Source organism: Mastomys coucha, unplaced genomic scaffold (assembly GCF_008632895.1).
Source record: "Mastomys coucha isolate ucsf_1 unplaced genomic scaffold, UCSF_Mcou_1 pScaffold8, whole genome shotgun sequence".
NCBI lineage: Eukaryota > Metazoa > Chordata > Mammalia > Rodentia > Muridae > Mastomys > Mastomys coucha.
The window spans coordinates 8,465,392-8,478,045 of record NW_022196914.1 but is presented as its reverse complement, the minus strand read 5'-3'; the positions used below and the strand labels follow the sequence as shown (position 1 = coordinate 8,478,045).

The 12,654-nt window shown below is 36.3% G+C and overlaps 1 protein-coding gene across 6 annotated transcripts in view; it reads right to left on the bottom strand.

Moving 5' to 3' along the window:
- Positions 1–12,654, bottom strand: part of Zfr (zinc finger RNA binding protein) — a 67,747-nt gene that overhangs the window by 12,889 nt on the left and 42,204 nt on the right. For 4 of the 6 annotated variants that reach the window (XM_031360455.1, XM_031360456.1, XM_031360457.1 and 1 more), the window contains 4 exons: positions 11,099–11,249; positions 6,083–6,224; positions 1,560–1,657; positions 620–715 (listed from right to left, as the gene is read on the bottom strand). In XM_031360455.1, the coding sequence (XP_031216315.1) occupies positions 620–715; positions 1,560–1,657; positions 6,083–6,224; positions 11,099–11,249 (487 nt within the window). Of the gene's footprint in view, positions 1–619; positions 716–1,559; positions 1,658–6,082; positions 6,225–11,098; positions 11,250–12,654 lie in introns of those variants that run through there. The other 2 variants (XR_004115873.1, XM_031360459.1) reach the window with 1 other exon arrangement.

The window sequence follows — 12,654 nt, the reverse complement described above, 5'->3', positions numbered from 1 at the left end:
CTTGAGAAAGGATCTCTTCATCAAACCTGGAGCTAAGTTAGTGGACAGCAATCCTCCTGTCTTGGCCAAGACAGTACTAAGGCTACAGCAAGATCAGAATTTTATTATTTTATATGTGAGTTCTGGGGACTTAGACCCTCAAGCTTGCACAGCTGAGCTGTTACACAACCTATTATAGCTCTTCTATTTTTTTTTTGTTAATGAGCAAACCACCTTCAATTTTTTAATTATCATTCATTCACTCATGCAATTTTCCCAGTGTGCTGCCCTATTCCCCTGTGCACCATGGTGTGCACATGAAGGTCAAAGGACAAGTTTTAGAGGTCAGTTCTCTCCTTTTACCATAGGGAGAGAACTCAGGTGTGGTAGCAAATGCTTTTGCCCACTAAGGTATTTTACCAGCACAAGCATAATTTTTAAATTAGTAAATTCTAAGAAAGTATAAGTATTTTCAAATCTCCCGGATTTGTCATCAAACAAACAAAAAAAAAATACAACATGTAAATGAAAATATAGGACAAATGAAAACATTGGACAAATGAAATCAGAGAACAAAGAATACCAGAGAAGAACTTTCTAAATACTCATTTTTCATACTGTGCTGTCACTGGCTACTTACCCAGCTAGGAAAATCAGACCACGTTGGAACTCGTTGACAAAGGTCTCGGAGAATACGTATGATAATCACACAGGACTGTAGGCCATTAGCTCTAGCCTTGAGGGCAACACAAAAACCAACTGAATTAATCTTAGAAATATTAAAAATATCCCTTGGTGAAAAAAAGTTAAAATACCACTGTCCAATGGAAGCTCAGATTAAAAATAAAAACAATTACATTTAAATTGGTTTCAATGAGCTGCCATTTACAGCAATATTTTATTGCCAGAGTTAGTATTTAAAAGCTAGTATTTAGGTCAAAGTAAACAGATTATACAAGAATAATATTTCTTGATCCCCTGTGAACCTTGACCTGTGTTCATACAAAACAGTAAACTGAAAAAAATCTGCCTAAATTAGAAATAAAAAGGAAAAGTAAAGAGCTAAAAAGTTTGTCTAGGGACTGAAAGGTTAAGGAAATCTGTTTGGTTTCTTCTCTGTGCCTTTGCATGTCTGCAAAGTCACTAAACCAAGCAGCTGCTTCCTCACCTTTCATTCCCTACACTTATTAACTTAAGAGAAAGGGGAAAATCTTAAAACTATACACAAAGCTTTAAACACATATTCCATTATTTAAAGCAAAGTTAATCTGCAGCCTTATGGAATATAATATATATACAAAAACATGTGATGTTCCTAAACAAGTCAACTTTAAATACAGCCACTAAAAATAAAAAACCCGGACTACAAACACCTCCCAAACCTGTTTATTGTCAAATTAATAGTAACCGCAAAATGCAGATCGTTATACTCAGCTTTCTATGATAACTTATTTTCTGAGATTTAATTTAAAATAGTGTTGTTTAGGCAATTGTTTGAAATGTTTAAGCATAGTTAAACATGTTGTACTGAACTACTCTCTCATAAGGCTACAAGAAAAAAGTAAAATGATGTTCCGAACCTGGAACCACTTAGCGTGGCGTAGAGCAGCCAGAGCGTCAAGGCATTTTTGCCTGTCCAAGACGTCCGGTGGGTCTTTCACCATACCCGAGGTTACATCTAAAATGGATTGAATTGGCAAAATGCAGTGAGGAATGGGTGTTTGACCAGGTGAGCAAGACACTTCCTTAAAGCAGCATCAGTGTCACGTGAGCCATTTGAGAGCTTTTCAGTTAAATTCATCCAGGGAGTAACTTTTAACAAATTTACATAATATAATATGAAGAACAAAAGGAGAATTAAGATAAACTCTTCAGTAATACAATAATTTTCTAGAAATAGAAGCCTTACTCACCAAAATGAAATCTAAAGGAAAGATTATTGGACACAGCGCACCAGCACAAAGAAGACAAAGACAAAAGGGAACACAAAAATCCACCTTAAATGGGAATGTACAATAAACTACCAAGTTGGCAAAGTATCCTAGAGTATTCTGGGGCTAATATAAGAAAGAACTTAAATAAATATGGAATGATCAATACAACAATTACAAGGGGGAAAAAAAGAGAACAAAGGACCAAAATGAGGTTTGTTTCTGAGAATTCAGTTCTTGATGTTCAATAGAAGTTTAGCATGTGGTAAGGGAATACAAAATACCTTCTAATAACTTCTAAAATGAAAAGCTGTCATTAAAAGTATTCCAAACAGGAAGCAGAAAGAAACAGCGAGTAAAGCAGAAAAAGGCTACAGAACTAGCACAGTTAAATACATTAAGTACAGAAAAGAAGCCATAAGCAGAATGCTTTGATGGTAAATGTGTAGGGTCTTTTAAGTTGGTTAAAATGTGTTACAGAAAGCTTGAGAAAATAGGAAATCAGGACAAGAAATTAAGTTTACATTAATAAAGGCTAGTTTACATTAATAAGTCATTCATAAAAGTGAAAATTCAAAGTCCAGCTACATGTTTATATAAAATATGTTTGCTGGTCAAACTATCATATAACTAAACAACAAATACTTCAACAACCTAATTTATAGTTGGCATCAACTTTACAGTATATTTTGCTTCTGGCTTTTGGTACCTGTAGCTCAGGTTGGCCTTGAACTCAACAAGGCTTGTCCTCCCTCAGCATCTGAAAGCTGGGATTAAGAGTATGAGGATCATGCCTGGCTTATAGTGTATTTTTTAAATTCAAGAAAATTATAAAAAGCAATCTGTTGAGTACAAGCAGTAGCTAGAGAGCACTAAAAACCATGACACAGTTAGGATACAATATTTATTGAGTATTTCAAACGACTAAGAGGGATAAAGAAGAAATTTATATTTAAAATAATGAGAAGACTTTACATCTGGGCAAAGCACTTGAAATTTTGTCTTTTAAACATCTAAAAACTGATTTTACTAATATGCATCTTTGTGGGTGCTTAGAGTCCAGAAGGTATTGGATCCCCTGGCTCAGAAGTATAGTTGGTTGTGGGCTCCTGACCATGGTCCTCTGCAAGAGCAGCAAGTGCTCTTAATAAGCCATCTTTCAAGCTCAAGAATTTAGAAATCTTAAAAGATAAGTTGTCATTATTCTGAGAAGATGAGATATTAAAAGGCCCCTAAAAACGAGATAAGGAAAAAGGACAAAGAAAGGATAGCTAACTAACCTGAAAAAGAAAAAAGTCTACCCTCACCACCATGCTCCAAAACATGCAGAATTATAGGAAAGGATCTCTGACTACTGCTCTTATTTACAGTTTGTTAAAGCCAGAAGTACTACTGTATCCCAGAATTTTATAAATTCTGCCAATATGCAGGAAATTTTTGTACAAAAGCATAACTTTTTAAATTTTATTCTACAATACAAATTCAATGATGACAGAACACCTACTCCAAGTTAAAAACAAATAAGAGCTATAAGTAGGAAATTTTTGTTAAATTTAGAGTGTGGATTTTTGTACCCATTTTAATGTTCTAAGAAGATTAACCCCTTAGATATATTGTGCTAAATTATACTTTGTTCCCTAACAGTCAAAACAAAAATCTGTTAATTTATGAAAACAAAATACAAATTCTTTTCCTACATGAATGTATTTCATGACTTATAAGGGGTTAATCACCAATTAGAAGACATGCTGTGTCCACACTATTTTATGATTAAAAGTTAATGGGAATATATTAATTTCAATTAACATGGTTATGTAAAATATAATTCACACAACTATTTAAAAACTAGTGTGAACACTGCTCAATTCTAGAAGAGACAAAAGACAAACAAAATAGCCACACAAAAGACAAAAAAATGCCAGACTCTGCATCCAAAATCCCCCTTAATCAAATGGCAGATGTGACACTGAGCTTTTGAAAACCTTGGTCAAAAATCCTTCCGATGTCTTGGCAGCAACCCCTGACAGGAATCAATCCCTTCTGCTAGAAGGCTTTGGACCGGGCCTGATAAGCTACAGGTAGAAAAAAACACACATAATACTTGATTTGCTGCAGAAAAGACTCTGTAGCAATGGTTAGAGCATTCTGAACATTTCAAGCTAAATTCAATTAAATGTTTACTGTATGTTAACTGTCAAACACAGTACCAGGAAAGAGATCTGTTATGTGTTTAACAGTTATTTCAACAATTTAGTTATTTCGTTTATAAATAATTTTCATATCAAACAGGACTACTACGCATTAAAGAGGCTATCACACTATGTGGAAATATAATAGTTAAGTCTCATGATTTACAACAGTTCTTCCGGCAAAGCCTTCCTTAAACCCTGTACTAACTCCCCAAAGCAAGCTACAGGCTTTAAATGATTTTAAGACACAGAGCATTGGGAGCTGCAGTGAGAGAGAATACATACCGATATTCTGCAGCTAGAAAAAAGCAATCTTCATGATAAAGCTAAAAACATGGGTTTACTGCAGTCATCTGCAGCAAGGAACACTTATCAACATTTCTACACTTTTGTATATCCAACTTTCCAGCTCAGTGTCTTGAAGCAAAATCTTTCGATTTTAAGCTGACCATTTCCCCTCATGATCATATTTATAAAATTCAGAACTGTAATTCTATCTCAGTCTGGGTCAGACAAAAATGTAATTTTGTTTCCTTTAGAAAGGGCATGTTAAAGGATTTACTATAAATATGATACTATGAACTTATAAAATGGCTTGGGAATGAACTAACTGAGGTTAAACACACAAACATTCTGAAATAAAACTAGATGATTACATGAGCATAATTTTATATTAATTATAGCAACATTAATTTATATCATACTAGATTTTTAAAAACTGAAGTAAAGGATCATATATGCTACATACAACTTAGCCAAATTGACTCGGGAACTACTTCCTCAAGCAACATGGACAGCCAGACCTCAAGATGAATTCATGTTCATACAAATGATCCTTTATATAAAACTCATATTTTTTAGGATGCAGAGCTTAAGATACAACATAAAAAGTGCTAATATGGTACACATATGTAATATACAAAATCAGACAAGTCTCCCAATGAAATTTTGACTAAAATATTATTTTCTTGGGCCATAGAAAGCCCATTTTCTTAGAAATAATTGCTTTGTCTTAAGAAAACAAAATCATAATAGTAATTGATAATCTTTTTCTCTTCAACCTGTACTATAAAGAGTGTAAAATTTAATTCCATTTTCAACAACTTAAGATGGATAAAAACAACATGAAAGGAAACAAAGTAAATTTTATCTGACCCATAAAACAAGAGAACCAACATTACTGCAGACACTGATCATGCTTTTGGCTTAAAAGCTTTGGAAGCTTCGAAAATGTTACAGAGTAGTCCCTAAAGCAACATTGCTGGCACCAGTAGTGTTTCATATTCTACAAATGCAAATTCAGTTAAAAAAAAAACAAACAAACAAACCAAAACCTAAAAGAAAAACTGTATTGTACTATAACTCACTTATTCACATTACTCGTTAAGAGCTCTAGCATGATATGCGGGCCAAATGCCCAAATCTGTGTGCATCAGCATATTCTGCAATTAATGAAATTACACAAAACCAAAGAGCAACCTCAGAGAACTAGAAATATTTACTTCAGGACAGGCCAGATCCATGACAATATATGTAATAATTGTAAGTAATACTGCTTGCCAATTTGTGAAATCTTTTTCATCAAGACAAGACTAAACCAACATTATCTTAGTAGAAGTTAAATTGTGGCCCCTAGTTATTAATAAGCACTTAAAACTTTTTCATGTATCAACTATGTAAAAAACAATTTTTGAAGTTTTTTTTCCAGAAATCTGAGGTACGCAAGAAAAGAAAGGAAATAAAATATATCAAGAAAACCAATTACATGATATAAATGTTTTCTATAATAGTACATCACTAAGAAGAGCATTCACTTTGTTAGAAATGATCTAAAGCAAAACTAATTGCTGAGTAAGTTAAATCTATGAAATTCATATGAAATGCCAGCATGTTGCCTTCTAGGGCTTAATGCCATCATAAAGGGTAGGTAAATGGAAAACAAAAAGTTAACAGAAACGTAGAATGTTTAATTGGCTTTCCAACCTCCTTCCCTCATGTTCTCTTCTCGAATAATTGGAGATGTCAGGGTGATAGTGACTTGCATTTTGGGCTCCACACACGAGTTCAAAATTATCGCTGCTTCAGATACAGCACATTTTATGTCATACTTCTCAGGACTTATAACCTATGTAATGAAGAAATTAGTTAAATCTTCAGCATTAAAAGACAAATACAGTTTTATTTTGGCTTTAGTTTATTATCACTCTACAAATACTGGATTCTCTACCCTCTAAAAACACATGCCAGATTACCCCTACCATTTAACGTTTGCCTTTCCTTATTTTCAGAATTCTCTGTGGATCTATTATTTCCCACTCTTTTTTTTTTTTTTTAAGAATTATTTATTTTATGTGTACTAGTATACTGTAGCTGTACAGATGGCTGTGAGCCATCATGTGGCTGCTGGGAACTGAACTCAGGACAGCTCTGCTTTGTTCCAGCGCGGTTCGTCTGCCCCACTCACTCCTCTGTAATACACTGTAGCTGTCTTCAGACGCACCAGAAGAGGGCATCAGATCTCACTATGGGTGGTTGTGAGCCACCATGTGGCTGCTGGGATCCGAACTCAGGACCTTTAGAAGAGCAGTCAGTGCTCTTATCCGCCGAGCCATCTCACCAGCCCTATTTCCCACTCTTTTAAAACTTTTTTGTTGTCTTATTTTTCTGTATATGAGTGTTTTGCCTGCAGGTATGCCTGTGCATCATGTGAGTGTCTGGTGCCCACATAGAAAGGAGAGCTCTGAACCCCTGGAACTGGAGTTAGAGATGGCTGTGAGTCATCTTGCATTTTAAACTGATCATTCCATTATTGTTTTAGTATATGTGCTGCTGAATCGAGCACTCCATTATTGTTAATAGGAGTTATTTGTACATGTGTATGTATTCCTCCTTTAAAAAAATAGCTGTTGCCATTGTTTATCTTATATACTTATAAACTTTCAAGGGAAGTATGAGCACTTCAAAGAGCCTTACTAAACTGTTTCCACTTTTCATTCTCTTTGACTCTAACATTTATTGCTTCTCCAGAAGCAGTAAATAACAGGATCTACTGAAGTTTGGTAGATATGTATCTAGCTTCAGTTTATATGAACAAATGAAGCCTCTATACAGACATTATAGGGGCTAGTAATATAGCTCAGTTGATTAAACCATCCGGTGTATGAAAGGCTCTGGGTTCGAACCCAAACACCTGTCACCCCCAACAATGAAAACAAGATAGAAGCTCGTACTTAACACATACAGGGTTGCTGGAGACTTAAAAAAGAAAAGACATTTCAATTTATTATGCGTGCACATGCATGCTTACACATGCCACTGTGCAAGAGTGGAGCCAGAGGATAACTTGCAATAGTTCTTTCTTTCCACCAAAAAAGAACTATGTCCTGAGGAGTGTGAACTGTGAAACTCAGGCCATCAGTCTAGGCAGCAAGTCTGAGCAGCCTCACCACCCCTCTACATTAGCTTTTGTTTTTTTGAGACAGTGTTTCTCTGTATAGCCCTGGCTGTCCTGGAACCCACTCTGTAGACCAGGCTGGCCTCAAACTCAGAAATCTGCATGCCTCTGCCTCCCAAGTGCTGGGATTAAAGGCATAAGCCACCACTGCCTAGCTACATTAGCTTTTTAAGTACTTAGAGTACTATTTAAATGTTAATGACAATGATTAATTTGTTTTACTTGTTTATGCACACATAAGTAAGAGCAAGTGAATTGGAAACTAGTTTGCTTTTGATTAAAGGTTAGCTATTTAATACTTTTCATTATTTTTTTGTTTCTAGAAAGTTATTTTATGGCATGTGTTATGCTTGGTTATATATCTGTGCACCACACATGTGCCTGATGCTTGTGAGGAAAGGGGGTTTTAGAGCCCTACAACTGAAGTTCTGGCTGGTTGTAAGCAGATATGTTGATCCTGGGACTCAAACTCAGGTTCCTCAGCAAGAACCATACATGTTTAAAACTGCTGAGCCATCTCAACACCTCCTCACTAAAACACTTTATTCTATGTGTTTCTATGTGTGTGACTTGAGTATACAGAATGATTTGAGTATATATACCATTACATGCATAAGGTCAGAAGACAACTTTTAGAAATCAGCTCTCTCCTTGACACAGCTTTTGGGAATCAAACTCAAGTCATTAGACTTAGAAGGTAAGCACCACTATTTATTCATAAAGCCACCTGGAGGGCTACTTTAAAAAACAAAGTATTCCTTTCTTTGCAGTATAAATACATGCCTGATTAGTATCAAGCTGTTCCTTAGAATTTTCTGATCTTTCCCTAAAGCTTATCTGCCACTGTCCTTGCCCCTTTCCCTGTTCTACTCATATCAATAAAGAAAAAAGTGAGAATAATCTATTTGAAAAGATTCATTTTCAGTTCCGGGAACAACGTTAATGTGAAAAAAATAAGTGTCAATGCTCAATTCAATATGGCTTAAGCAAAAGGACACCTCACTGTCCCTTCTGTTTTATGTTGCTTTACTGTGGTCAAGTATAATTCTCAATTACTACTATAGAATCCAGTAAAGCATCAATCCCTAAATAAAATGTAATGTTTTTACAAGACTGATACTATAGGTGACTCAAGAAAAATTACTTTAAACCTTGGTCATTCTGATATATGATATGCATCAGATATAAATGTGGATAGATAGGTATACTTATATTTGGCAGGTTTTGTTTTGCTTTTTGAGATAAGTTCTCATGTGGCCCAGGCCAGACTGAAACTGTATATAGGTAGTCAAATACAACTTTGAATTTACGATCTTCCTGCCTCTAGACTTATTCATGTGTTGTATCATGGGCATGTACCACCATATTAGCTTCTGAAACCCCGTATTTAGAAAAAGCTTTCTTCTGATAGAACCAAAAGAGAATGTTTTATTATTTGTACATTGTCATAATTTACTGGAGACAAGAAGCTTTAAAAATAGTTATTGTGTAAATGTGTATGTAGGATATATGTGTGTATGTGTGTGTGTGTGTGTGTGTGTGTGTGTGTGTGTGTATGTGTACGTGCACACATATCTGAGGACAAGTTTGTGGAGTTAGTTCTCCCTTCCACTTTTATGTGGGTTCTGAGGATTGAACTGCCATGTCTCAAGGCTTTAAAGTACTTTTAACTGCTCAACCATCTTGCTGACAGGAGGAAGTATTTCCTAGCATCATAAATACTTACGGTCTCACTAATTTTAGTTGTCTATGGTCAATTACAATCAGAAAATATTAAACGGAAAGGTACACAAATAAGCAATTCATACATCTTCAACTGAATGCTGTTTGCAATAAATAGCATGATCAAAATCTAAAGCTACCCTGCCCTCTCTGGCCTGCTTTGTGAATCATCCCTTCTCAATCCACTACCTGTCCATTATTTATTTATAGATGAGTTGTTATTGATCTAGTACCACTACATGTATAAGTGGCTGTTAAGTCATTACACTAGAACAGCAGCAGGAGGAGTAATGCTGATATTCAACCACAACAAAGAGAAGCTTTACTGAAAACGTACAAGTTCTAGAACTGACCAGAAATGGGATGGGGAATACTGCTGGGTGGTATAGCACCTATTTAGGATGCACAAGGACTTAGCTTTTATAGATAGTATTCCCTGGGTTGGGGGTAAGAACATGCTGAGGTGGGAGCTACTCACACATATGGTTGATAATCTACTATGCTCATCTATAAATATTTGCCTACTTTATTAGCACTTATCCCAGGTAAGCAAGAGTAAGAAAAACATGACATATACTCTCTGACGTTTCGGGCATCCTGGGGGCTTCAGGAAATCTCAAATCTTTCCAAGAGTACAGAGGGAATACTGTATTAATTAAACCAGACAAATTCAAATGATACATTCTCTCTCTCTTTTTTTTTTGATTTTTCGAGACAGGGTTTCTGAGTGTAACCTTGGTCATTCTGATATATGCATCAGATATAAATGTGGATAGATAGGTATACTTATATTTGGCAGGTTTTGTTTTGCTTTTTGAGATAAATTCTCATGTGGCCTAGGCCAGACTGAAACTGTATAGGTAGTCAAATACAACTCTGTCCTGGAACTCACTCTGTAGACCAGGCTGGCCTCGAACTCAGAAATCCGCCTGCCTCTGCCTCCCAAGTGCTGGGATTAAAGGCGTGTGCCACCACTGCCCAGCTAATATATTCTCTTAATTACATTAAAACACTCATTCAACTAAGAGATTCATGAATTAAAAGAAAAAAATTAAACCTGCTATACATGAGCTACCTAACTTTCTTTAGAAAAATCATGTCAGTTGAGATGGCTCAGTGAGCAAAAAGCACTTACTATCAAGCATGATTATTTGAGTTTGATTCCTGGAATCCATAGAGGGAGGACGGATCTGAATCATAGATCTTGAACTCAGACTGCTGTACACACACTATAAATGTGCATACACACTAAATAAAGTATGAAAAAAAGTCATTCTCTGCTATGTCTTCTCATAAGTCCAATTTTGGAAAACCAGGATATAGGCTAAACTTTTCCATTTTAAAATAAATTAGCGGGAGCTGGAGAGATGGCTCAGAAGATAAGGGCACTTCCAAAGGTCCTGAGTTCAAACCCCAGCAACTGCATGGTGGCTCACAACCATCCGTAATGAGATCTGATACCCTCTTCTGGGGTGTCTGAAGACAGCTACAGTGTGCTTACGTATAATAAACAAACAAACAAACAAACAAACAAACAAACAAGCAGGCAGGCAGGCAGGCTTCTTGACAAAATTATAAGCACTGCAGATCCTCAAAAGTTGAAGCAGAAAACAGCTTCTTCAGTTCACACAATTAAAGGAGGGTGGGGACAAAAACAAAAACAAACCAAACAGGAAAACAACTCAAGCCAACCTTTTCATTATAGAAAGCTAAGCCCAAGATTAAAAGGCTGGCTGAATTTTAAACTGAAGCACAGTTAGTTAGTCCTGCCAAAAACTTCTGATCCGGACAAACGGTAAATTTAATATTTCCATAATACTTACAGCAAGCTGTTTGGGTAGGTTTTCTGCAATACGGCTTAATAATGACTTTGAAGGTTTTTCTGAGCACAGTAAAACAAGGTTGACATTTCTGTCTCCTCGGAGAAGTAATCCTTTTGCCAATACTCCTACTCGCAACACCCCTTTCAGAGCTCTGTAGCAAAATCAACTTATATTAAAATGATATTCTTCAACTAGAACTATAATTTCCTCCAAACGTAATAGTAAACTAAATTGACTTTTCCACAATTAAAATTTTCTTTAACTACATCAACAGACTATATGCCACTTAAATAAACAATATAGATTAAAATAAATACAGGGTGGATAGAAGGCTCAGCGGTTAACAGTGATTGACCCCGAGGAACAGGATTTCAAATCCCAGTATTAGCAATCTGCATTCTGCAAACACTTGCAATTTCAGTTCCATATATGACTGATGCCCTCTTCTGGTCTCCATAGACATACATGTGTACACAGTTACATAGATACAAATAAAAATAAATCTCTTTTAAAATCAAGGTCTGAGCTTGTACAGGGACAAATATTGTCTATCTCACAGAATCTCACGATAGCACAGTCTGGTTTCAAACACATTACCTTCTTGCTTCTGCTTCCTTGTGTGCTAGGTTTTATGTGTGGGCTCAAACACCTAGCCCCTTGTGTTTTATTTTACATATCAAAATTGTATGAAAAATGTTAATACAAAAAATATTCCCAAAGGGGAAAGAGAAAAATTAGAAAATCATAATGAAGAACATGAAATAGTTCATGTTTTATAACATTAAATATGCTAAAGCTCGGCCAATTTATGCATTGACCATAAGGTCAATGTTGTTAAAAGTCACTGAAATATAGACAAATGAGCGACAGATGGAACATATGTAAAAGCAGGAAAGAACATCTAGATAAAATTGAAGTTATATAAGGGCTGCTTTGAAACACTGAATATGTTTTTATAAATAACATTTAGTATGTTTTAAAAATCAACAATACACACAGGAACTCCGCCAGCCCAGTGACTTGGGTTCCTTCTGGTCTGTCTGGGCTGGGGTCCAGAGCAGACCGTGGATGCATGCTCCGCAGCCAGTCCCACAACACCCAGAGGAAGCCCCACTCCCAGGTGCTCTGACACACCCAGGATCAAAGGTAATCAGGAGCCAACATCTGTCCCAAAACTGGGAGTAACTGGGACCAGCGGGACCAGGCACTTAGGAACTCCACCAGCCCAGTGACTCCGGTTCCTTCCGGTCTGTCTGGGTTAGTGTTCTGAGCAGACCTTGGGCACAAGCTCTGCAGCCAATCCCACAACACACAAAGAAAGCCACACTTCCAGGTGATCTAACAAGTCCAGGATCCCAGGATCCCAGAATCAAAGGATCACAGAGACTGCTTGACTCTGAGAAGTTCTGATACAACCAGGATCACAGGAAGGACAGGCTCCAGTCAAATTTAGCAAGGGCAGATAGCACTAGAGTTAACCAGATGGCTGAGGGCAAGTGTAAGAAAATAAACAACACAAACCAAGGTCACTTGCCATCATCAGAACCCAATTCTCC